The sequence below is a fragment of the Chelmon rostratus genome, chromosome 23, assembly GCF_017976325.1.
Source record: "Chelmon rostratus isolate fCheRos1 chromosome 23, fCheRos1.pri, whole genome shotgun sequence".
Taxonomy (NCBI): Eukaryota; Metazoa; Chordata; class Actinopteri; order Chaetodontiformes; family Chaetodontidae; genus Chelmon; species Chelmon rostratus.
In genome coordinates, this window is record NC_055680.1 from 5,220,538 (window position 1) to 5,248,341 (window position 27,804).

The following is a 27,804-nucleotide window of genomic DNA, read 5'->3' on the forward strand; positions in this document are numbered from 1 at the left end:
CTCTGCGAGAAGCTGCATGAGCGAGCACGCTTTACTGAATCAGCTTTTAATTAATGTCTTTTAATTGAATGTGTCGCACAATAGCTGCGTATGGCTTGGATGTCGCGCGGCGTTCCTCAGAAAAATGCATATTCTCGGCTGCCGAAGATTATTCCGTATCAGACAAGTGAAAGACAAGAAAAATGGGCAAAAGAGACGCGGCGGGGCACGAGTTAGAGCGATGGCAGCACCGGAGGATGTCGACGCTCTGTGTTGGTTGATGGCGAGCTAGATGAAAGACGCCAGAGGAGCAGGAGTGGCTTTATCACAGAGGCACTTCAAGCAAGAGACAATATAAGACGTCCACAGTGCTCTCTCCAGGATGGCAACATGGTGGATGGTGCGGGGGAATAATAAGAGTTTGTCGTTGTCTGTGTGAGACGTATACAGGCTTTTGTCTCCACTCTGTTTTGTCTGCATCAACCCATTTTTCTCAATTTCCTCCTCTTTTTTTTCGGCCTCCCACTCTCTCCTCGTCCTCCTCCTCTCTGTCTCTCTGCATTATGTGGTGTCTCCGCTGTGGTTCTAACTCTGCTAACAGACGCTAGCCTCTGGGCAATGCGGCATCTCTCCGTATCGGCCTCTCCGCTCGCGCTCTCAGACATACGCGTTCGCCCAAAAAACACTCACCCCTACCACAGCACTCGCTCGCCGTCCCTCATTTTGGAAAACAGCACTGCGCCGAGGACGGAGACTTGGCACGTTTCATCTTTTTCATCTAATTAGGAGCATCCAGGGAGATGCTCTCCTGCTAAATCTCTCCATTTCCTGTAGGCTTTTCACCATGGACGCAGTGTGCTATTCAATGCACTGTACAATGCACATTCCAAGAGCCAAATCTCCAAATTGTGAAATACAAAAGGACAAGGAGGCCGTGAGCAATCAGCAATGAGAAATGTGGAGGCCGCCATCCATTCTATTATTTATTTCACCATTTTTACATTCTCATGCACTGAGTACAAATTGCTTTATAAGAGGATTTTTTTAATGGAATGAGGTGACACGGGCAAGATTGAGTGGTATATGGAAGAATGATGAAAGGAGGATGGATAGAAAAACAGCAAGGAGCAGAGAGGGGAAGAACAGAGCAGAATCGAACAGCTCGCTGCGTGTAAATGCAAAAATAAGACAAGGAGACAGGACAGCCCGGTGCGGAAAACCACACACGAGCGTGACGAAGGATGAAATGGCACAGTACGGCTCGGCTCGGCCCGGCACAGGATAGAATCTTCTGCAGGAACGGATCAACAGGACTGTCAGAGCAACTTTATTTTAACATGACTACAGAGACTCAATCTCTTGTCCCTCTCTATCGCGCCGTCTCTCGGCGGGCCTGTCGGTTATTTGCCGCTGAAGCTCCCTGCCTCCACATTACCTCGCCGCTCGGCCCACGTCGTGTCAAGGTTGTGTCAATATCATGTCGAATACACCTACTGCATTGCACGCTGACAGAATGTATTTTATCGAGCTTGAAACCCTTTGACAAGACAAAGAGAGCGAAGAGGAGTGAGAGGCTGAGGGAAAGACGGAGATGAAAAGGATCGCAAGGCACCGGGAGATAGAGCGGGACAGCGGGCGAGAAAGCAAGAGACGGGAAAGAGAGAGCTTGTTGGCGCCGCGTCGCCTGTCAGCTAGCTTAGCGCTTGGGAAAAAGCTCAACACAGTTTTTTTTTTTGTTTGCACTTGGCTGGGTTTATTGCCATGTGTAATGGCTGTACGGTAGTGAGGGAAGCAACGGCGAAGGCTGGCTCAGCTCCTCTCCCACTCCTGGAACTCAGTGAATGCCCCAGTGCTGGCTTTGAGCTAGCCAAGAGCTATTATGGGTCTATTTAATCCAAATCAATAAACTTTAAAGTGCTCACTGAAACAAATGAAGTTTGGAATTGTCAGATGGCATTGCAGAGAAGACCTCCCAGCGGATACGAGTGAGATCAGTAATATTAGTGAAGCATTGCAGAGTTTAGGTTAACGTGCGGATGATGCACGGCTTTGAAAGCTAGAATTCACATTCAGGCTTGCTCTGCAGGATGGGAGCAAGGATGCATTTTAACATTTTGACATGTGCACGCTGTGAAGTGAGAACAGTACCAAAAAAATGTTTAGCAAACATTGTGGAGAGAATATTTGCTTTATAAGTGTGGGTAATAGGATGGAGGAAGAGGTGGTGGGACAGCGTTTGATGGAGGAGGCTTTGGAGCAGGATGCAGCTATGGACGCATGCCCGGCTCTTTAAGTCACTTTTTAATAATCACCTCCCTTCACCCCATGCTGCCATCTCTGAACCTGAGGAGATGAAGAGTTGTTTCACAGCTCCTCAGTGGAGGACTAGAAATGGAGGTTTGAAAGACGACTGAGAGTTTTGCTAATAACAATGTGTGGCATTTATTTGACAGTTTATTCTAAAAGACAGCGCTACTAAACAGCAGTTCTTTCTTTTATTCCATAATAACAAATTACAGTATGAATGAAAACACTTGAACGTATTGAACTGTGCGTATTTCACACATTGTTTTAGAAAGTAAGTTTCTATACTGCTAATTTTTCATATCATCATAAAGTGACCATCATCCAAGCAGCAATGACATGTTGCAAATTAAAGGTCTCATGGAGAGAGTGTTGATATTTGATGATATCTGAATACCTCTTTATTATATAAATGAATTTGTCTTGAGCCATGATGTATTGATGAGAAGAAAAAAAGTGAATTGGCCCAATTTCTAACTCAACCTGATTCCTCACTCAGCTCGCTGACAACAGGAAGTGATGCTGGATGTAGCGGTGTGATTTTGTGATGTATATGAGTTGTATATAAATAGCCGAGCCGGTGGAAATATTCTTGGCAGCTACATTTATTTACCAGGAGCTGAAAAAGTTTATTTTGGACTACGGATCGTCACAGGAGACAGATGCGATCAAGTGGGACTACAGGTGGAAAACTTCCATCAGTCATATTCCAAGACGATTTTAAACTCCGAGCCGCCGACGCTGCCAGCGGTTATTTCGGTTCAGTTGCAGGGATGCAGAGAAAACGTGGGTGTGGTGAATCAAAGTTGCACAAACCAATCCGAGCTGAAGGCCTGACAGCAGAAGCCGAAGTGGAATCTGTTACTCCGCCATCAGATTAACTGTCAGGACAGGCGAGACGAGATAAATGGCTGCTGATAATCCCCATCCCCCCCTCAGGGGTGACATGGAGCACAAACAGGAAGATCTCCACACATATGGAAATGTTTGATTAGTGCGCTGACGCACACAGCAGGAACGACGGATCCTGGTCCACGCGAGCAGCTTCAGTTTTACATGTTGAGCAAAAAGTCGCCTTGTTGAGTTACAAAACTCATACTCGCTGTGTTTGTGTGTCCTTACCTGGTTTGTGCTGTGACTGTCAGAGCAGCCTTCCAATTAAGGAGGTATCGCTGTATATGAGATGGAGAGCGGTGGGTAGTGGCAGAGCTGCCAGGATTACTTAATGGGAACGCTGGTGTCTGGACGGAGGCGACAGCGGAGACTCTCTACACCCAAGTTGTTGTTTCTCTGCAAATAAGAAAAGAAGACATTGCATCTGGGTTTCTCAAACTGATTAGTCAAAGGTCCATGGCGATTAACAACGCAGTTAAGAATGATCAGAGGTCTAACGATTGGCTATAACAGAACATTTAATCAATGAATTAACGTCAGAGGCGGACGAGGCTCAGACAGTTAGTCCATATTTCTTTCTGACTCAGACGCATTCTTACCGCGACACTTACGCTAGTTGTACAAACTGTGTTCTAGAGAAAAGGAGACAGGTTCTGTATCTGTGATGTAGGGGCTGATGGCGATTTCTCTGGCATTACGTTAATGTGTGAACTCGACAGCAACAGCATTGCTGTGAATGATCTTCAGCTGCACTGGATGTTCAATGTTATTGATCAATAGGAAATGTATTTCAAACCTTGCGCTTCATAACTTATTGTCGCCTGTTCGTAGCACAAGGTGGCAGGAGTCCTCACCTGCATTTGTCCAAGAGATAGTCCAAGAGCAGATACTGTGAGGGCTAGACTTTGAAATCAAAAAGGTATTTAGGCATAATTAGCCTATTATTGTTTAATATTTCCACTTGTTCCAAAATGCCTATACCAGTCTATACCAGTCTATACCAGTCTATGCCAGTCTATACCAGTCTATACCAGTCTATGCCAGTCTATACCAGTCTATATCAGTCTATGCCAGTCTATACCAGTCTATATCAGTCTATGCCAGTCTATACCAGTCTATACCAGTCTATATCAGTCTATGCCAGTCTATACCAGTCTATACCAGTCTATGCCAGTCTATACCAGTCTATATCAGTCTATACCAGTCTATACCAGTCTATGCCAGTCTATACCAGTCTATATCAGTCTATGCCAGGGTTAACCAACTCCAAAAAAACACGAAGTATCCATAATGATAACTACTAGCAACAAACGAGTCCTTATCTCTTCAAAAAAATAAAAATAATCTTGAGACTCAATACAACATTTGGCCAACAAAATAATGATAAACACCAAGTGAGCTTAGTGGCTCTCTGACGACCCCAGAGCTACCTCCCGTCGTCCGGCCCCTCATCCACTGTTGAGTAAGTTATGGGCTGAGTTTGGATTGAGTTGCCATCTGAGTTTAGGTTCAGTCAAGTAAAGAAAAGTAAGCACACTTCCAGTATAGACAAAAAACTCAAACGTGCATGTATTTGCATGTGCATAGCACTTTTGTGCAATCATTGTCTGCATGTCGAAATGTGTTTATATGTAAATTAACCCTGCAGTAAGTTTCTATAGGGGAGATGCCCCTGGATCCCAGTCTGTGTCGATGAGGCCTCACAGCAACACACACTCACTCTCATTCAGTCCCAATTAGACCCCAGACACCCCTTGAAACCAGGGCTGGAACGGCAGCCCCAGCAATGGCCAGATTGTTATAGGAGGGAGGGCAGAGAGGCAGAGAGGCCGAGAGAGGGAGGGAGGGAGGGAGGGAGGTGGACTGGAGATAATGGGAGTTTGCATGAGGACAGACGAGGAGGGAGAAGCGTTGAACTGCGGTTGCATTTTATTCACAGACGCACACGTGTCCACGTATGAAGGCAAAGACATGCACGTGCATTTATATACACGCATGGCTGCTGGAGAGACTTTCATTGACAGTCATTCCTTCCACTAAATTAATAACCTGCAATATAGGCGGTTTACAAAAATCCATATTGCTACTCTATTAGTGATTCAGGTAATTCAACACAATAAACTGAGAACCAGTTCATAATTGTTTCTACCTCATGTACCAAATATATATACAAGCCAAGCCAGCACTGCTGGACTACTCAAACCAGATCCTAATGCTCATTTTCAATATACCTGTTGACTCGCTTCGCTGTGAAATGTCCTCACTTATGATTCTTTTGCAAATGTAGAGGAAAATAGTTTATGCACAGAACAAACGACTGGAATTACAAGAGTTAGGATGGTTGTTAAGCAATAAAGAGTTTGGTTAGTTTCTGAAAGCAATGAGGAGTCAGGAGAGTCTTTAAGCAGTTAGGAGAGTTAGGAGTGTTTGTCTAGCAATGAGGGGACTTTTTTCTGCAATAAGGAGTTTGAATAGTTTTAGGGATGCAAAATTGCCACAAATGCGGCAATTGTCATATTTATTTTTAAATTCATTGTTAAGTGGACCATAGTATCACCATGAGTAGTGATTTTTGATGATTGCATTTTTTTATTTTGAGTATTTTCACTGTATTTCAAACAAGAGTCAGAGCGTAAAAATGAGGGTGTAGTGTTGCCAGTCAAGCATGAGGCATAAGATAAAGAAAAGCAAAGAGAAAGGAAAGGAAAGGAAGGGAGGAAGGAAGGAAGAGGAGAGGGGTCAGCCGAAGTCCAAAAGGCTTAAGGCTGAAAGAAAGGGAGGTGGAAAATAGAAGAGAAGAAGAAGCCTGTCATGAGGGGCAAAGAGAGGCAGCAGTGGGAAAACAAGGACAATGCCTGTGTTTGTGTCGTCTTTGTCACTGTGGCATTTTGGAGGACAGAGGGGCTGTGTGCCTGGATGTGTGTGTGTGTGTGTGTGTGTGTGTGTGTGTGTGTGTGTGTGTGTGTGTGTGTTCGCTTCCCCATCCACTCAATTTGTTGAATTGATCTGCTCCCTAATAGTGAGCAAAACACAAAGTCAGCCTAATCCAACCATTATTTATAACACTGATGGGGCAGAGGGAAGAGGGCGCGAGAGATAATTTAACAGTAGAAGTCCAACGAAATCCTATGACAGAGAGATGAGGAACAGATAGAGGAAGACAAATGGAGGGAGAGAAAGCACGAAAAAGAAAGGAAGACCAGCCAGTGAATAAAACCCAGCAGCTTGAACACGCTGGGCTTCGAGACGAGGTTACAAATAGACTCTCACAGCGAGAGGCTGGCCAGCGGTAGATTAAGACAGAGGCAGAAAGAGCGAGAGATGAAAAGAAAGGGGGTATCAGAGAAAATGGAGATCAGAACACAAACAAGTGGAGCCGATGAGAGGGGCCGGGGTGGCAGAGTGCGAGGAGTGGAAGATAAAGCATGCGAGATAGATGGAGAGCAACAGGAAGCGAGATAGGGAGAGGAGAGAGCACTTGCCGGTGGCAGAGGTGAGAGAGAGAGAGAAGAAAGAGCGAAAGATGGACAGCGAGGGAAAATCATAGAGGAGTGCTTGTGATTTTCGAGATGTTATTGAGTCTAATAAGAGCATGCTGTCGTAAGACAGGCCAGGGCGGCTACTCTTAATCCCAGTGGTCCCCGTCTTTTCTCCTCTCCCTTGCTCTGCTTCTTTTAACCTCGCCCACACTTAATCTGCTGAGGGAAAGAAGGAGCATCGCCGTCTGATTTGGGGAAGAAGGAAGCAGACGCTGGAGATGTTGAGCTCTGAACACAAAGGAGTAAAAGGTGCAGATGTGTCGGCACATTGCAGCAACCACAATAATAAGACGCTCGCTACATCTAATTGCTGGACAAAGAGCCTTTTTATCCCTTTTTTGTGGGAAAAAGTGCTTTTTGGATAATAACTAGAGCAAAAAAAAAATCAGTTTGCACAATACTCTATGATAATTATTACAGAGTAGGGGTGGCTGATATGACCTTAGATTTATATCACAGCATTTTCTTTTGGTTTTTACAGAGACAGTATTACAGAAACACTCAAGACATGATTCTACCTCTTTTCACTCTATGGATATTGTAAAGGAACATATGATGATGATGATGATGTGTTTATTGGCTCCAAATAGGAATGAAAGTGAGGTCTAGGCCCACATCCACATGGAACGAGTAGTCTGCCCTATAATGGAGCTTAATTAGTAAATGTAATGTGAGTCATTCTAAGAGTTGGACAAGGGGAAGGATTAGGCGTCTCAACAGCATTGAGTATTTGGCAGCAAACCCAAAAGTGTATTATATAAGTACAGTAGTAAGTGTGTCACGGGGCCCGTCATCAACTACATTTACACACAGCAGCAACAGACACACATACCAACGTGGATCACGGGGCAAAGGGGCTTTTGTGTAGGAACAGAGCCAGCTCGGCTTGTGTTGCAGTATGAAGTGTGTGTATCTACATTAGATGTCATTAGCCGCGGAATGACCTTACGCCAAATTCAACAAGCTAACCAGCAAAATACTCAGTAAAGCAGCATAAACAGAGTTTGAAGTTGGTGCCGATCCATCATTGGGCTTCAGATTTGAAGGGAATCCTGCTTTGTATTCGCTTTCAATGCAGACTGAAGTAAAATGATTAGCGCACATATATTGCTAACAAGTTTTCCTTTTGTTTCCATCAAGGCAATCCACACGGTTTTGCAGCCAACAACAGAGAAATTGGTGTGCTGTGCATGAAACGTTACCTTCCACATGTTTTCATTACCAGAGTTGGAGTTATGATGAGGAAAATGGTAGTTACTGGATGTAACTCCTGTTCTATGAGCAGCTCCCTGCCTGCATGTTATCGCAGCCACAGCAAAGCACATTATTTTTATCATGCTAAAACATCTATCACTGTAACAACGATACCTTTAAAATCCATGATGCGGCGAACATGAAACCGGTATGACGCCCACCCCCGTCATACAGCACTACATAAATACTGTAGATATATCAAATGCCATTGAATGCTTATGCTAATTTGATGCTTATTTTGGGGCAGAAATGGGTTGCTGGTCTGATCTTTGGAAGCACATTGCGCTGTTGGGTGGGTGTTTGTTCACTATCGCAGGCAGTAAAGTTGGTTTAGACAGAGTACAAACAGAACAGCAGCAACCAAACTCCATGCTGGTCCCCACAGCCCCAGAGTTATAAGCTCAGGCAGACAGAGCAGAGACAACAGGAGCAGCACTTGGTGTGTTTCTGTGTGTGCTTCCACAGTCTGTCCACCAACCAGTGTGAGAGTGGTGGAGCTTTTAGCCTCCCTGTAATTTATTTCTTGTAATTGACAAACATCACAAAACTAGGAATCCTTGGAATCCTTTCTTTCATGTGACAACACGTCACATGGCAAATTAAGTGTTCAGGCTTTTAACACTGATGACACACAAAGCCCTTGTCATAGCTTTGCATCATCCCCTTGATCACACGTATGTAGCTGCCAGTGCCATCAACAACACTGGATTCAGGTGTTCAAGTTGCAGGTAGTTTACCTATCACTATCCAACTAGCTGCACTGTACAGGCTCTGTACGTATTTATGTATATATGTATGTGTCCCACTGATGTCAAGTATACACACTGGTCAAAGCTTTTCTGTCAGTGCATGTATCTATGTCACTTAATATGATTATCCCATAAACCCTCGACAGGCAAGCACATACCATATGTCCATGCACAGAGTAGAAAGCAGTGGACAGATGCATTCAGTGGAACATCGGCTCAGATGGTTTCAAATAATGTGTGGAAACAGGTGTTTGTAGCATTTTGATTGTGTTACAATGGGCAAAACGCAAAAAAAGCTGAAAGATGTAATAATCTTTTACAAGGCAATATAATTGTTAATTATCTTCATATAATTGTGCACACTTTAATCAGGGTGTTAGGAGACACACTGGAACAGACACTCGAGACTCAGCTGTCAAGCAGCCACCTTCGAACAGACATTCACAACATCCTACAGGATAGGTTCTCGTTTGCTTCTTTTGTTTGTCTGTTGGGTTTGATTTTGTGAAAGCATATTTTTTTAAGGGCTGTACTGTCTGGCTGCTGACTTCCAGGTCTTGCATGTCTTCCGTGAGCACTTGAATGCACCATCAGGGAAGAGATTGTAAAGCAGTACCTGATACTAACTCAATTAACTATTCCACAGTAATGTAAGTCTGACTAAAAATAATAGGATGATTAAACAGAAGTGGCATGGTGTCTAATGTGATGAATGACCTTTCTAAAGCCAGTTTAATGTGCTTTTTGATTTTCATTCTGTATCGATGGAAGATGGAACCTGTAATTGTGTTCTGGCCACAAAAAAAAAAAGATTCTTTCTAAAGTTAGGTCTGAGTGAATTGTCCTTACTTTCGATGAAAAGGCTCATTCCTCGTCTCCACAGCTGGTTCTCGCAAGTATTATAACACCAGTTCATGGACACACACACACACACACACACACACACATGTCCCAGATGTAATCAGTGTGGCCTTTGCCTTGATCCATTGTGCTCTAACGATTAAGCCTTAGCCCTGCTCGGTGGCCTATAGGCCAGCTCTGCTGCTGTGCATCTCATCACATCCCATTCATCACCCTGTGTCTGCATAAACCTCCAGTCACATCAGCCTGCCATTGACCTCCTACTAACCCACCCACACACACACACACACACATTTGGGACTAATAGCGACACAGTTAGATGACAGCCCAGTTTGTAAGTGTGTGTGTGTGTTTTTTATTGTTATTGCGCTTGCACTTCAGTCTTCAACGATTTTTGAAAGACCTAAATGTAACATAAAACAAATGCTGTTGTGTGTTTTCTGTAGTTTGGGTTCATAAACAATGTAAAAAAATTGCAATGCACAGATGAAACTCTTGATTTTTTTCTTCTGAATATGCAGGCATTAAGATTTACATGGGCAGTTTTTCAATAGATCTTCTTCACATGGAAAAGCCTCATTCCACAGTATATTTAGCCACATGAATTTGGGATGTATATCCACCCATTTCTTAAACAGCCTGACTTGCACATAGAAGATAAGCTGCTTGTAATAATTCCAGTCCATCATGACTAAAAATACAGGTCTCAGAAATACAAAAAGATCCACAAATGTATTCCTTCCATTACACTGTTACAATATTTTCACCACTCTGTAACCTTTCTGTTAATTGGACCACTAGTACAAAGAGCCTGTGTGTATTTGCACTCAGATGACAGTTCATCATTTGCTGTGAGCAATTTCCCTGTTATTACAGCTTGGAATCTCAGCGTAAAAGGTCAATATTTATCTCCACCTCACACCCACACGTGCTCGTGCGCACACACTCGCTGGCCTCTCCACACTAATGAAAATGAAAATAGAAACGGTGGAAAAAGTTAACGCCTGGTGTATGGGAGGAATGGAAATGCTAATTTGGAGAAGGTATAAAGCTCTGCATGCTGCTTTATTCCCCCTCGAGTTGTCGCTTCACCTCAGCGTGAGTCAGTATCTTTTTAATTACGACTCTCTGGAAGGAGACGGTCCTACACTTCCATCGCTCCACGCTCAGTTTAACGTATGGGAAGATGATATCTCACCAGGCTCCTGCGCTCTCTCTCTGCTCTGTTAAGGGCTAATAAATGCTTTCTCAATGCCGGGTCCTCCACACGGAGCCTTCATGCATCCAAACCAAGTTAGACAGGAAGTAGTTGAGGTTAATTCTCGGTTTACCCTCAGCTGCTACTAAATATGAGTCAGTTACTGCTCTCCTCCAGTTATAACCCTTGAGTACACACCAGTGTCTCCTCTCCCTCTCTGCTGGATCTGTCAGCAATTGCTGATAGCAGACATCGATTCTCATAAAATCAGCACCCGCCAGTGACGTGCACAGGGCGGCGGACCGCGCTCCATCCCTGCGACTGATCAGTCGGTTGATAATGCAGCGGAGACGGAGGACTCCGCGTCTCATCCGGAGACCAGAGGGTGGCGTCTCTGAGGACAACCGGTGGGCGGTGTGCTAAACTGGAACACTCGACACAAGTTTAGGCCTAATCGTCTCATTGTCTCCGTTCTGCTTGAAAGGATCAGCAGCCACGCTAAGCTCCTCAGGGTACCAGCACTCAGCTGCTCTCAGCCATCTTGCTTTGTCTTTGTTGTTGATTGTGTTTCCGGAGCAGAGCCAGTGTTTTCAGTGGCATTGTTGGGTTATTTGATTTTGTTCACCTTTTCAGTTTTGTTTTTTCGTTAATCGTTGTTTCTCCTTTGTCTGAAGCTGAAGGGCTTTTATAATTCTGATAAAGCAACAGAGCCTGACTGTCAGCCTGCCACTTTCTCCTCGTAGGTAGTAGCTCAGGTCTTTCTTTTGGTCGTTTACTGCTAGCAGTTATGTGAGGAGTGTTGTGATCCTTTACTTAAGGAAACAATGTAATGCCACAATGGAAAAATCCTCCGTCACATGTGAACAGCTTTTACTGTGAAGCAGGAGCAGCGGTGATGATTAATGGCAGTAACTTCACGCCGTGACACTGAAAACACAACTCTGATGTGGCTGTGAAAGCGCCACCAGTGATCAGCGTTGCTCATTTGAATTAGATATGATTATAAACAGTGCGTGCTTTTCCGTCTACCTGTTCCCATGCAAAAAGAAGTGAAGTGGACACAGACGTGAAGCATGTGACTTAAATCTCCACGGGACCTTCTGCTTCACTGGGGAGACCGAAGATAGTGGCAGATGAAAACATCAGATCGATGTGGAGCGATGAGGAGACTGTAACCTTCCTCAAATTAACACATCGAACCAATAGAAATGTCATATTACCATGGCTCTTTCTTCAATGTTCTCCCTCCTTTGAGAGTGGACTGATGCTCTTTTAATTACGTCATGTCGTTGCCTCCTCTTTATCTGCAATGGTTTGATGACACCCCCAGCTGTTCATTTTTATTTAATACAACACACAATCGCAATCATGTGCTTTTTCTTTTGCAGATTCAGTTAAATTTGCACTATATTTGCTTGGAACGGGCATATATACGTATATGCATGCATTGCATGTAAATCCCTTGTGAGCGTGTAACCATTTGAATGCTCAGTGATGAACAATGAAAATTACTTTATAGGTACAGGTAAATATGTGTAAACCCATATATATATATATATATATATATATATATATATAAATTTTGAAATGTAATAACATTATTCTGTATCATCAGTATTATCTGCAAAATGTACAATAATTTCAACCCTTCAGGAAAGCCTTTAAATAAGCCATAAATTAGATGGAGAAATGTGAGTCTTTTGGTGATGTCGACTTGTTGCTATAGTTCTGCCGTTCCTTTAGTTCAACATGTAAGCAATAGTGCGGCACAAAACTGTTCCTGCTTTGCCGCGTCACTATGAATAAGCCTCTCCTTGTCCAGCATCAGCTCAAGTCTGTGTGAAAGTGTTTACCATCTGCCAATAATCTAGGATGGGATGTTGAGGATTTGTTGTGGCTTTGTATGTATATTCTGAACACTGTCCTATTTCTCATACAACGGCAGAGCACATCGGCTTCTCATGCAGCGCCTGCACGCATGTTGTGAACGTGAAAAGCAAATCACATGAGTATTGTCCTGTACATGCAGTAATACCACGGTTCTCACAGAGAGAGCTGATCATCTGATTAGTGTTTCGTAGCACCTTCTTGCATGACATTTGCACGTTTTTAGCAGATAAATGATTGAATCCTAGGTGGCTTTTTGTGAGCTTTAAAAGGACTTCATCCCACATGGGGATGGCATGTGACTCCTGAGGCGCCCAACCTAACCACCCGTCCATCTGTGGCCATTGCATGCTAAACTTTTTGTTGCGGTTGAAACACAACAAAGCCAGAGGCAGAGAGAGAGAAAGAGAGACAGGAAGCCTGAGAAAGAGAGAGAGAGAGAGGAAAGAGAGGAGAGAGAGAGGGAGAGCTTGTAGCCCCTGAGGGCCTCCGTCCTGTCTGTCACTGTGCCAGAACGATTCGCCCTGTAACTGATCCATGGACACAGAGTCTGCAGGTCAACTGTGACAGCCTGCTTGGTGTGTGTGTTTGTCTCATGTGTGGGTGTGGGTGGGCGCATCAGTGCATCTGCGTTCTGTCTCCCATGATGCCAGCGGCTGTCAGTTTCCATCTCCCGATGCAGAATGCAGAGACGCGCGTATGGGAAGTGTGTATGTGGTCATTTGCCGCTAATGAAATGAGATTCAGGTGGAGACGTGGCGAAGGGCATCACAGGGTTAGAGATGCATGAGCAGTATGTTGCCGCGGCAACAGTCAATGAGACTTTGTCCACGTGAGAGTGGCTCATGTGGGGAGAGTGAGAGACTCAAAGAGAGAGAGGAGAGGCAGGAATGAGTGGAAGTGAAGCAGTTGCCATAGCGACTCTCCATTGCAGCTGCCTGTAAGTTTCTCTCTCCCCAGTGTGAGTGTGACTGCCTGACTGATGGCTGTGTATTACATTAACGGTGTGTGTATGTGTGTGTGTGTGATACCCTAGGGTGTGTGTACTGTGTGAAACATTTGATGCATGTTTCAGTAGGTATTTCTCATGAAACACACATATACATAAATAACATACGTTCTCACTCCCAACTGGTCACATGTGGACGCTTCGTAAGGGTGTTTATTATTTTTCTCTGCGAGCTTTATTTTGAAAGTCTACCCCGACGTAGATAACCAGACGTTGCATGTTAATTATTTCTAACTTGACCGCAGAGGCCTGAGCATGCAAAACTGACACGAGAGGGGTCCTCAGAGAATCACAGTTTGAAGCGTAGGACCTATGACCGTCTGTAGGTGACGAGCTGGAAATGAGAACACGTTGGCAATGCACCCTGACACCATTACACCTCCTCCTCCGTGCTTCACGGTGGGAACCGCACCTGCAGGTGCTATCGATTCACCTGCCCTGCGTGTCACAAGCGCTCGCCAGTTGGAACCAAAATTCTCAAATCTGGACCAAAGTACAGGTTTCCACCAGTCTAATGTCCATTCCTTGTGTTTCTTGGCCCAAGCAGTTCTCTCCTAGCGTTGGCCTCCCTCAGTAATGGTTTCTGTGCAGCAATTCAACCATGAAGGCCCAATTCATGCAGCCTGAGGTGCTGTTAATTGGCATTTCTGAGCCTGGTGACTGTAATGAACTTATCCTCCACAGCACAGGTGACGTTTTATCTTCCTTTCCTGAGGCGGTGTTCGTGAGAGCCAGTTTTGTCAGAGCAGTTGATGGTTCTTGCGATGGACTTGTAGAAACATTTAAAGTTCCTGAAAATTGGATCTGCATTGAACAACCTTCATGTCTTAAAGTATTGATAGGCCGCTGTTTCTCTGTACTTAGTTTAGCAGTTCGTCGAATAGTGCAAGAAAATTCCACTAATTAACTTTAGACAAGGCACGCCTGTTAATTGAAAACCATTCCAGGGGACTACCTTCATGAAGCTGGTTGAGATGATGTCAGTGACGAGCAATATGTATTCATCGACAGTGTAGAAATTCATAAAAATAAAGAACAACCATTTTATGAGACTGTGTGTCCAAACTTCTGACTGGTACCACGGTTTCAAAGGGAGCCAAACAACCCCCATCTCTCGTCCCTTCTAACAGATGCTCTAGTGGTTATTTATGTGGTTGTTCTGCACTCTGCTCTCGCATATCCCCCAACGTACAAACACACACACACACACACACACACACACACACACACACACACACACTGAAGCCCACAGGGGCTGTCACTGTGCCACAGTTCTAAGTCTTGTGTGCCATATGCTACTGTAGGCTCCTGGCAGGCAGGAGCGTTGCTCTCAGTCATCTGGGAGACTGGTTCAAAGGCCAACGAGGGCCCATTAGGGACCATCCTGCGTGCACACAGCGCTGTAATAGCAGGCGTATGTCGAAGCATGACTGGCTGCACTCTGAAAGTGTTCTGCATGCATTTTTTAGTTTATCATCATGTCATCATAGTCTTAATGAATGGTAGTGCAGTTATTGAAGACTCTCACCCCCCCCCCAAGAAAATATCCATGTTTACAGGGTATTTAATAGGAAATCCAGTTTATTTTTAAGTACTTAGGCAGTTGCTGAAGTGGAAGCATGATTTCAAAGTGATTTCACTCTTTTCAATGATGTTCAAGAAACAACTAATAAATAAAATGTATTTAAAAGCAGAATATTGGCAGCAAATCAAGACGACAACAAATAACAGATGATTTTCAAGCCTAAACTTGGCTTAAAAATCATTGAATCAGTTAAAAGATGACAATCCAGGAGTTAATGTGCTCTTTAGGTTGCAGTACTTGCTGGAGTGATTAACAGAACAGACCCTACACCTAAACTTTTCATCATGTTTTTAAGTGATGGAAATGACATTTTCACATGGAACTTTTCACTTATCTTTCCATTGTTTGCTTCAAGGCAGGAACCACTAACAATCCATGGCAGTGCGATATGATAGCATGCAAGAAAACGGTGTTTTCTAGAGATTCCCCACAGGGGAATTGACCTAGAAATAGCTCGATATAGCTGTCTCTGCAGCTTAGGGCGAGTCGCAATTTGCACTTATGGGAGTTCCAAGTTCCAAGGTGCAAAACAAAATGAGGAAATTATGGAAATCCAGAGCAGACATGATATATTAAGAACCTGTGGCCTTTTATTATCAGTTGAGTGCACACAGAATGTTCTTCAGACATCAAGGCTTGGCTTTAATATGGCTCCATGCGCCATGCCGGTGTTTTTTTTTTACCTGTAAATTGCCGTTGTGGCGTCCTTGTGTTTGCTGTGTGGTCCCAGAGTGCCTTTTTACACACCGTGGAAACATCTCTTCTTCGCAACACTTTGGGGTGAACTTTGGCTCCAGCACTTTCACAGCAAAAAGAGCAAAAACGTTTTGTCGTCACATTTGCACGTTCTCAGTTTGAACTCATTTCCAGCGTCTGCCTCCGTTTTCATGCTTTGATTTAGTAAGTAGCCTCTCTTAGGCGGGATCCATTGCACATGTGGCTTCTTGGTGTTGGTCAATCTGGGCCTCAGTGTGAAATATAGATAATCAGAGGAAGTGATATACAGGTTAGCTCCAATATGCTACACTACCCAGTGGTTTTTCTTCCAGCATTATAGCTTTAATCACCAGGAAACGTTTGATTAGATTCTTGTAGTGCTGCCTCTTGTTGTTGCCTGTTGCCGGAATCATTGCCTAAAATCTAAATTAGCTCAAACTCGTGTTTAAGAGCTGACATCCAGCTGCAGGGAACGGTGCAGTTCCTCGTCTCCAATACAGTCCTGTGTTTTCATCCAGCCGAGCAATTTGCTGTTTGCTCGGTATATTATGGTCTAACACAATATGTGATCAAAGAGAATATGAGAGGCGTAAATACAGTTATTAACACTTTTTTTCTTTTCTATTCCCTGCTCTCTCCTCTGTGTGTGTGTGTAGATATTCGTGACCGCAGGAAGAAGCCGGTGATGCTGTTCATTCACGGAGGCTCCTACATGGAAGGCACTGGGAACATGTTTGATGCCAGCGTCCTGGCCGCCTATGGCAACGTGATTGTGGTGACCATGAACTACCGGCTTGGCGTGCTCGGTAAGCGATCTGGACGGCCTCTCCGCGTTTACTAAAACGCTGCATACGCTCCCATGACAATAAGACGCTCACGTAACCCTGACGATATCAGGCGTCATAATCGCATTTTCAGTCTGAGATCTTCTAATTTCCTTATCGCTCCCCGCCATCCCACCAAACGCAAAACAGTCATTTGTGCGCACATGCAAGTCAATTTCAGCGGTATCTTCTTCTATTCCCTGAATCGATCGAGTCGGTGATGGATGACATTGACTGAATTCATCAATCTAATGACAGCCAGTGCAGGCGTTGATCATGAGAGCTCACTCTCTTATGGATTTCCTTGTTGATGAATCTCGTCTAAACACCCTGATGGTGTAATCGTTTTGCTTTCTTCGAAGCCCCCTCCACCAAAAAAAAGCGCTGCATTCATGTCACCGGTATTTATAACAGAAACAAAGCAATTTTAAAAGTAGTGTTGGATATTTGAAAAAGTGTATTTTTCTGTCTACAACTGCATTGCTGTCACTGCATGTTTAGAAGGTTTTGATCTGACTTTTGTGAATACTCTCATCCTCATTTTTCCCAACTATAATTTAAAACTTGTCTCGTCTGAAATGCTCACAGATACGAAGATGAATTACAGAGAAGTTACTGGAGATGGAAAAAAAAACAACATTCCATTTGCAATGAGCAAAAGCAACACTTCAGTATTTTCAGTGTTTTTTCGTTGTTCTCAGTCTGCACTGTGGATAATCACTTATAGTACTTTCACACCTTGTCAAGTTACTGTATGATCATTAAAATCTAATTAGATGAAGGTCACAAAACACTATCAGCATCTACTTATTATAAGCAGTGAAAGTTCTATATTTATTTTAGCAGTCATATCAGGCCAACACTCCACACGTGATGTTTTCACTTGATTTATGATCTTGCACCACCTTTGACCTTCTAACAATGTGACCGCTCTTTTATTTATTTGGCTACTGAGTCCTGCATTCGGCCTCAGGTCACACCTTGCCAGTAACTCTCATTGAAAGGCCTTTATGAGAGGGGATCCAGAGATGGGAACAAGCATGCAAATCAGATACAGATCTGGCATTTTTACTGACAGAGAAATGCACCTCACAGTTCTTCATTTTAACTGCATGCCCTCGCCCGGCGCCTCCAACCTCTAGATGTCTATTTCGCAGCTCTATAATTCATTCCACAAAGAGCGAGGATTGTAAACGGGAAAATAGCTTTACAGAGTGTTTTGGTAGGAGAAGGCATGGTTATGATGCACTTTTGAGCTGCTACCAGCAGACATAGCACGCTGAAAGAGAGGGATTTGGAAAGTAGTTAAGGCGGATTTAAAGACACAGTAAGTACAGAATAACCTTTCTGCTCAGGTCGCTGTGAGATCCTGCCGTAGCCAGCTTTGGAAGAAAAGAAGAGTATCATCTGTCACCTCGGCTCTCCAGCACGAGCTCGTCATCCTTTTTCCTGAAAACGCACTCGACTTCTCCTCTTTGTTACTCACCGTGCTCTGTCTCGCTCCATTGAGACCAAGTAATTTAGCTTGGAGAGGAGGAACATGCCTGTAAGGAGGCAGGTGCTAACTAAAGGAAACTAAGTGCATTAGATATTTCATTAGCCGAGGAGAGAGTGGGCTGCTGGAAGCTGTTTCAGAATCGGCTGCCTCGCCTTGATTTGTTTTGTTTCTTTCTTAAAGGGACGTTTCTGTGTTGTTTTTGGGAGCACTTACACAGCCTTTGCCCTGATGACAGATTTTCATTTGCATGTAATTACCTTAAGTGTTTGCTTTTCAATGCATCTTTATCAAATTCACCAGCATTTCTGCTACAAGTGGATAACAAAATCTAAAAAGTGACCGTTACCTGAGATCCGTGAAACAGGCTGGAAAGCAGGAGCGTGTTTCTTTACTTTTATATTCCAGTGCCCTTACTGAGCAGTGCTCGGGATAATTTTAGTTGTTTTTTTTTCCCAAAACTTGATCATTCTTATCTGTAAATCTAACATTATTAACATTAATTGAACATTTCTCAAAAGGAACCCATTTAAACAAAACACCATTTTAGCCAACCTTGTTTGGAATAGAAGACGAGGGCAGATTTCCTGCTTCAGGTTTGACCCACCGGACTCACAGAGTGGACCTCAGATGGTCACACTCACAGTTTTCTTGTGCAGTGAGGGAATAATTATTGTCTGGGTGCGTTTCCACCTCCAATGAAGTGGTTTCAACATTCTTGCTAAACTGTTGGCTTGTTTACAGCCTCTCAGACCTCAGCTGACTTTGTTTCTGTGATGGTGGCGAGTTATCTAGGAATTACTTTGGTGAGTACGATGCTAGAAAATAAGACTTTCAAGATGAAATAAAGTGGAATTTTCCTTTGATGTGGCTTTGTTCTGTTTATCATCTAATCCACTTGACAGCCATTAATTGCCACAAAATGGGCATCGCAATAAGACCAAGTCTTGTGGCACGGCTCAGTCATACTGTAGACTGCTTGTCTTTGTCGAGTCTTTCATCCGAGCCTCAGCCTCATTTTAGATTGACATAAATAATCCTGTTCAGAAGGAATCCAAATAAGTGGATTACTAACAGAAGTTTGGTTTTCAAAGAGGATGAAATGATTCAGAAGTATCAGTAGCTACTCCAAGTTTTTTTTTTTTTACTGAAGTTGGTTCAACCAAGAAACGAGATAAAGTCAATGTATTCGATTCTCTTGTGACTTTGCAAATTTCATCCCAGTATCTTTACATGTCTCTCTCCTCACTCCTCTGGTGGCATCCATTGCATTTTCCTCTTCCAGCACCCTATCTGTGACACTCTCATCACTTTCTTTGAGTCAAGGAGAAAGCAAATTGAGTGGGAGACGTTGTCATTTGTATGCAAAGAGAACACCGCAGCTTTCTCCCAAATATGAGAGCCATCCAGTGCAATTTGGCCGCGATTGGGCGAAATGTGAGCAATCTTTCGCCCCGTGCATCCTATATGACGGACGGCATTTTCCTTGGTCGCAGCGAGACGCACAGAGAAGCCAGTATGAGGGCTAGAAAATGCGCGTTTGTGCGCATTGGGCCCGTGTAGCCGCGTGCATTCATGCACATCAGTGTCTGCTCTGTGGATGCACAGCGAAGGTTCCTACTGTGTTTGCGTTCTTGCTTCAGCAGTCTGACATGCTGATTTGGAAGGGCAATGCAGGAATTATTGATACAGGAGTGAAAATGTGGTCGTGTGAAATGCAAACTCAACACTGTGCCTGCCAGACAGAAATGGTTATCTTTGCATGAGATTATCTCCAGTGTGTGTCAGACCCCTCCTGCACATATTGGATGTTACAGGTATATTTGTAAATTGATTAATATGGTCTTTTACAGCCTCAGTCAGCGGTGCAAAAGTTAGTTTGTGGTCTCGGTTTACGACCACAAACCGCTGTGAGGGTTGCAAAGTTTTGCATCGCCGTATGTTTTGAATTTAGCAGGCTATTTAATAACCCCGATCGTATAAATGATTACAGCTGGAGTTAATTTGAATGCACTGCTGCTAATTAAGACTTAAAGCTGGCCTTTTAAAATGTGTCTTGCCCGAACTGTATCTGGAAGGCAACAGATTGCAAACGAAAGTGTGGGTTGTCTGCTCCTGGCTTTGAAACGTGGCTGTCAACTAATAAACACATTTCAGAACTGTAATCACATACTCCTCGCACAAAGAAAGGAGGCTATTTGTATGAAATGCTCGTTAAACCAGAGAAGGAAACAGTATTGAAGGACGTGTGAGTGTGCTCAGTTAAAAGTCTTTCATTGGCTGGTTTCAGAACCAGAACGCAGTTCACAAAAGGCAGCGGAGGAGAATCTGTGTGAAACTATAAGCATGCTGGCTCAAGCGGGGTTTAAACCTCACACTGTTTTGGTGCGGGGGAATTTGCTTGATCAACTCATTATAAACTAAAGTATCCATGTTCATTGTCACGACGGAACAACAGTGTGTTTCATTATTTTTAATAGCTTTTAGACAATAATAGTGGTGTGTCGCACAGAGGAATAAACTATATCAGGCTTTTTTGTTGGTGAGATGCATTTATTGTTGGTTTTGCTTGTTTCACAGGATTTTTTGAAAGTAAGAAAAAAAATGTGAAACATCTTCATGCATACCCTATGAATGGTAGCGAGGTTGTATAGGTTGCACCTGGAGGAACTGACAATCCCCCTGTTTAAAAACCTCTAAAGTACAAATATTAATCAAGATAAATGGAGTAAATTGACTTTTTTTTTTTTTTTTGGAGAATGCCTGGACACACAGTTAGGAAAACATGTGTAAATATTGATTTTCTGCGGTATTGTTATCAGTTGCTATTGAACTTGGACTGGGATAAGGCTTCATGCTGTGGTCCCATTGTGTTTTGCAGCTAATAAGGCCCAGATATAGCAGGCATCCATTTGCAAAAACATATACAGGTGGAAATAAAAACCCTCTCCCTCGGTGTGCTCCAACTTCTCTGACTCAGTGCCAGCAGCACTCGCAGTGATTCTTTTGGGGATAAACCGTCTGTGCTAGATTTCAGAAGGGACCATTACCATGCATGTACTCAAATGGTTCAAGAACAGCTTTGGATTTTCTTGGGGTCTGCCTCAGACAGGCGTTTCAGGCTCATTGTACAGAAATGGTAATGGGTTTGAAGTGTTGTTGATTTCTTTCTTGCATCACACAATTCTTTTAAGTCACTTCTGACCTCGCTGTGGAGGGAGGTGAGAGAAAATCTCTTTTGGATGAGTAAATATCCTTGATCCAGTCGGAATTGTGTAACACCTGAATGGATTACAAGTTGAAATAAAGGAAACCTTGTACGAGCACATTCTTAGTTTGATGTGACTTTCCAGAGAACATAGAGTGGCTCAGGCATTTTTTCTTTTTTTTTTTTTACTTTTCTAAAGTTCCTTAAAGTTTTCTTAACAGCTGCTGTAGTGACATACAAAATACTCTGATCCCAGCTCCCTTTTTTCTGCTCAGTGCTTTGCTACTTCTGCTGCCTCCTCAGATCTCCTCTTCCCCTGTGGCAACTTGGCCATCAATCCATCCATTCTAAACCCTTCACAGCGTCCCATTTGCTGAGTTATGGCCCCAGCCAAGACAGTCACTTCCTATCCTGTGGTACAAATAGCTCCAAGAATGTCTTGACGGAAGGAATCAGTCTTGACTTATTTTTGAAATGACAAACAATTTCTCTGCTTGGCTTTTTCTTTTTGCTTCTTGCTTTTTAATGGTAAAATAGTCAAATTTAGGAGGAAATTGTATTTAGTCACTGTAGAGATGGCGTATTTAATACAGAAACTGTAAAAACACTGTCTCTGCTAACCTCCTTCTCTTTGAGGCTTTATCTGTGTGCTTGTGTACGTCGAAGCATGCATTGTGCTTACTGTGCTTGCCGTGCGAGCATTTAGGAAAAACAGAAAGAAATCAAGCAGAGAAAGACGGGAATGGCAGCAGCAGAGGTCGGGGAAGAGAAATCAACCTTTTTTTCCCAGCTGGCTGATTGAGAGACGTGATCTTTTCTCTCTCCTTCTCCACCGACACCCTCATTTAACAGCCGTCTCTCCAGCACTGCCTGCACTCCGCAAATGCGAGCCACCGTGGAATCGTTCACATAGCAGAACACGCCTGACTCCCCCCGTATGCTAATATGGAAATATACCTGTCTGCGCCCAGACAGGCGAGATTTTCCGGCAGCAGGCATGGCGGTGAAGGGAAGGAGGAAGCAGCAGGCAGTCTCTACTGGGCTCTCTGCGGGGATACTGCCGGGTTCAGCGTGTAATGGAAAGCTTCACCGGGCCACCGAGCACTTGACCTTGCCTTGGCCGCCCTGGCGACAGACATGCTTACAGTACATACGTCACCTCCGCCCCGATGAGCTTTTTATATCCCTCCGCCAACAATGCAAGAGTCGGGGAGGGAGAACATGAGCGGGAGGGAGAGATGAAAGTGAGACTATGCATTCATTCAGACATTAACAATGATGATGAGAGAGGAGAGGTGGAACAGCGCGGTACAAAGCTTAGAGGATTTTTTTGGTGCTGCAGCACTTATGTCGGCATACTGTACGCAGCAGGAGCTGTGTGTGTGTGTGTGTGCGTGTGTGTGTGTGAACGCTGTGGCCGAGACACGCACACACAGAATAGGGTGAGAGATTTTGAGAGATGAGAGAAGTGACAGTGGGAGAGAGATGGCAAAGAGCATGAGGGGTGGGGGGAGGAGAGAGGGGAGGGGGAGAGGGGCTGCATTCGCCTGTGATGCTAAAAATAAAACCTGCAGAGCCGCTTTTGAATGTGCACTGGAGCAGACGTTCATGTAGAGCACAATTACACATGCTCTGTGCTGCTGTCTGTGCACATGCACACGGCATCTTCTGTGCATAGAATGAACACACACACACACACACACACACACACACACACACACAGGCTTGAATGTTTTGCACTCAGGAAGTATCCTCCTTAAAATGGTTCTGCCTCACACACACACTCACACACTGTTACTTTGTAAAACTCATGATTTTGTATTCGGGGAGTGTGGAGTGAGAAGTGCCTGCTCAACGCTTCAGCAGGCGGTCCTCAGTGTGTGTGTGTGTGTGTGTGTGTGCGTGCGTGTGTGTGTTTTTGTGGCCATGTCTGTGTGTGCCATCCCAGGACAAGACAACAGTGTGAAAGGCGACCTGACAGGACCAGAGAAGATATTAAGACACACACAGACACACACCTATCCCAAACACTTGCGCACACACACACGCACGCACGCACACACACTATTCTCAGTCTCCATAGCAACCTCAGGCAGAATTGATGAGCAAAGTCCTCTTGACTCCGTGTGGGGGGAGAGAAAGGGGGACTGTGGTGTCTTAAGTGTGTGTGTGTGTGTGCGTGTGTGTGTGTTTGTGTGTGTGTGTGTGTGTGTGTGTGTGTGTGTGTGTGTGTGTGTGTGTGTGTGTGTGTGTGTGTGTGTGTTGGGTGCTATAGAGTGTGACTTTGAGAAGGAGGACAGGCTGGTCCACTATTTTCTGAGCGGAGATTAGCACCTCGGCTGGCCCCTGTCACACACACACACACACACACACACACACACACACACACAGCTACACGTTCCCACCTGCAGGTGAGATGCACACAGTCGCCCTCCTGCACTGACACACACATTAACGCAATCACAGACATGTATCCGCACAGCTCTCGCAGCTTCTTCCTCATCGCTCCCTCGACGTTGTTTCTCCTCTGGTCGTCCGTGGCCTTGATACTCTCTCACCCGACATGCCTCCTACTTTCTTGCCTTCCTCTATTATCTCCTCCTTCATTTCCCCACCCTCCTCTCTCCTCCTATAGATTCACACCTTCAGGAACTTGTGGAGCCCAGTCAGACATGCTGCAACACTGCTATCTGTCTACGAGGAAATGATTTCCACTGGTGAAGGATGAAGACATGTAATTTATGTCCTCCTCATCATCATTTGAGCATCCTCTCTTAAAAACAATCCAGGTAAAATGCACAACAGAGGATACTAATTAAACCTTAAAATATGGTGTCTCCCTAAAAGCAGGACATTAATGTTGCATGCAGGTCACAGTCCAACCTTAAGAGCAAATTTTTTCAGACAGAAATTTTCTTGATTTGCCCATAATGTTAATTCACAGGGACCGAACACCACAAAACATCCATAGACTGTACAATGCTTCAAATGAAGCAGTACAACATTTATATCATCATACATACATCATTTATAGTGAACATGTGTTGCAGTATAAATCTGTAAAGTCTTTTTGTTCACTCGTTAGTGATTTACAAAAACAAACAAGGGAATCGGTGCACAGCTAATAATGCAAAAGATTTCTTTGTTCTTTAACAGAATGCAGCAGATTCAAGTCACTGGCCACCGCCAGCGTCTGTGAGCAGATACCACTTAATGAAAGAAGTCACCATTTAAGGGTCATCTCCTCTCAGCTTTGCTGGGGCCTCCCTGCAACAGCGGCAGAACAAGAGCTGCTGTTCCTCATAGAAAGTTAGAGAACAGAAATCCTTTTTCTGCTCAGCATCACATCTGTACATCATGCCCTTACTGTCATTTAGCAGCGATTCATTCATTTCTTATCCCAATTATTTATCCATATATTAAGATAACATTAAGTTAAGTAACTGTAACTATAAGTTACACTACTCTTAAATATTATGTTATAGAACTGTTGCTGTTACCATCCTCATAAGTAAGGATATGGCATGAAAACCTGCATTTTTAATACAATGAAGTATCATAATTACGTGTCTGACATTTTGAACAAACCAAACCACTCGAAAACTGGTTGAAAATTCAGTGAATTCAGCGAGTTGGCAGACAATATGTGCATTAGTAGGCACATCTCCCCCGTACCAATATGGCAGCTGTTTGCAGGAGTTTTGGGAATTGCTGTTGGAAGTATGGTCTAGCTGCTGGGTATCTACTGCATTGATGCAATAGATGATCACCAAAGCAGAAAAAATAGTAAGTATGAGGTCTCCTTTAGCTTGGGCTTGGCCTTGTCTTGGGGTTAAGACAAAAATGAGGTTAATAAGCAACTTTTTAGGATACGGTTTTGCTATCGTATCCAAAATGTGATAAGACGAGCCCTTTGGCAAGGGGCAACCATGTTCTGACATCATTCTGAAAGTTTTGGAGATACATGAAGCCATGTATCGTGGTTCGGCTTGCAGATTTGCATATCATAGAAGAGCAGACTATTGGCACTGGCAGAGGTCTGTGCCCTTCTAGTTATGTAGGCGTTCCAGTTTGGTTCCCTGTGGATTTGACGAAAGCCTTCTTCTCCACTTACTATAACTCTGCCTGTGTATGTATATCCACAGATCTCTCTCGTGTTCTCCTTGTTTTACGTTTACCTGTCGGTCTTACTCTTCCTCAAGCAACTTTCACTTCCTCTCCCTTTGTACCGTCATCTCGCCTCCTCTCTTTCTCCTGTTTGTCCCCTGCTCATCTCCTCTTTCATTTGATCGTCACTTCCCACTCTTTAAAACTGAGTTATGGGCCAGATTATGCTGATGTATGTTCCGCATGTCAAACAATCAGCTTTGTAAGTGAGGAACCATGGGCTGGTAATAGCCGGGGATGGATCATCATTACGGAGGGATGACAGCCGTTTGAATCATCGTGCGGCGCTACGGGGCTAACTGGGAGACTCAGTTCTCCCCTGGGGATGGCGGGATTGTTTGGGGAGCCACACTAGCCTCCCTTGCTTCTTAGCATTCACACTGACGCTCCTAAAGACAGGCTGTTAGGGAATGTAAATACAAAGTAAAAAAAAAAAAAAAAAGCAGTCAGCGTTTGTGCTAGAATCCGCCTTGATGCCCTGTAATGTTTCTGTGCGTGGACTAAAACTAACACAGCCTTTGAGCTCTCTCTGCATGCAGCCGACACACATACGATGAACAGCATATGGCATCAGGATGCTCCAGTGCTGCATATTTAATAGCCAGGCACTGTAGGCTGTGTTTGTTTCTCCTGATGTTAGTCATACAGATGTGTGTGCATTGTTTGCTGTGATCGCATTTAGGTCACAGACACGTGGTCAGGTGTAAAAAACCAGCGCCGAACACTTCGAGATGGCGTATCTCTCACACACAGGGCAGCGTGGCAGCGTCTCAATTACTGTTTTTCCTCAACTTCCGTGCTTCTTCTTTCACTTCAGTCCCTTCCTGTCGTTCCCCAAGCGATCCTGAATAATCCTGAGAGAATGGTGAAGTGTGAAGTTGATGCTGTCACCTGTTGGTTATGTGTTAGGCAAGAGGTTTGCCAGTTAAGCAAATTGAGAGGTTTTCCGAGCCTCCCCCCGAAAAGCGTTGTGTGGCCTCGTTGCCTCCCGGCCTGCTGAGGTGGTTGTCGGTGTCTTCGCCTCTCTCTCTACCTGCATGGCTGCTAAATACCGCCGCTGAGCGCAGGAAGCACAAAAACCTGGGGCCGTATTCGCTAAGCCGTCCGGAGCTTGAGTGAGTGAGTGGTAAAAACTGCAAGAAAATTCACACCGTGATGACATTTTCTTCGAATTTTCTCCTTAAGACTGAGATTAAATTCCAGTCAAGGTAAAAGTGCCAACAAATTATCTCAGCCCTAAGCGCAGCTCCGAAGGTGAAGAACTGTTAGCAGGCATAGAAATTGAACAGTCTGCTCTCGTCCAATAAGATGACAGCCATGGACATGTATAAGACTTGATGTTCCTTCTCCTCTTTAGATTTGTCCAGTGTGTTTTTAAACCCACAACATTTACACATCCTGCTGCATGGAACGGATATTTTTAGCCAGAAATGCCACAGACTCTGTTTTGTTTTTGTGTCAACAGCATGACGCCTGTGATTTTATATTTTCATGGATGACTAATTTGTCAGGTATGTGGAAAACACTTAAACTGCTGTTCTGAGGTCTAAAGTTGTCCTAAGGTTGCAAACTGCAAACTAGAGTAGAGGGAGTTTGGCATCTCAAAGATTCGGCAGCCGAGGTCTATATAGAGCTGAATGTCGGGGAAAGCCCCAGATTCAGTTCCCTGAACAGCGCACATGACGATATTTGTCATTTAATGGCTGGAAGTTTCTTGCTCGAGCGTTCAGGCACAAAGTACCCCTGCTTATATTCACATCATTTCCTCATTGTTCCCCTCGCTGCCTGCTACTTCCTCAGCCCATTACTCCAGCCTGTGCCTCTCCATGCCCGGCTGCTCTGTCGCCACATCCCTTTGGTTCCAGAAACACCGGGTCCTCCCGGGGCACAGCTGGGATCCGTAGCCCATATGCCCTCCTCTCCCCTGGGTGTCCACTAACCCTCACTCCTCCACGCCTCCACCCTGCATTAACCCATCAAGCTTGGCTAACGCAGCACCTGCGGCCAGGAGAGTGTGTGTGTGTGTGTTCACCTCTTTTCACGCCTTAAACGCGCACACACGCAGACACACACACAGGCAATATGAATGGTAATGAAAGTAATTTGCATTAAAGGGAGGGTGAGGTCAAGGACG

At 44.3% G+C, this 27,804-nt stretch overlaps 1 protein-coding gene across 6 annotated transcripts in view; it reads left to right on the forward strand.

Moving 5' to 3' along the window:
- The window catches only part of nlgn2a (neuroligin 2a), a 102,111-nt gene that overhangs the window by 30,635 nt on the left and 43,672 nt on the right, over positions 1–27,804 (forward strand). For 3 of the 6 annotated variants that reach the window (XM_041964656.1, XM_041964657.1, XM_041964659.1), the window contains one exon: positions 16,633–16,782. In XM_041964656.1, the coding sequence (XP_041820590.1) occupies positions 16,633–16,782 (150 nt within the window). Of the gene's footprint in view, positions 1–5,881; positions 5,931–14,019; positions 14,025–16,621; positions 16,783–27,804 lie in introns of all 6 variants that reach the window. The other 3 variants (XM_041964658.1, XM_041964660.1, XM_041964661.1) reach the window with 3 other exon arrangements.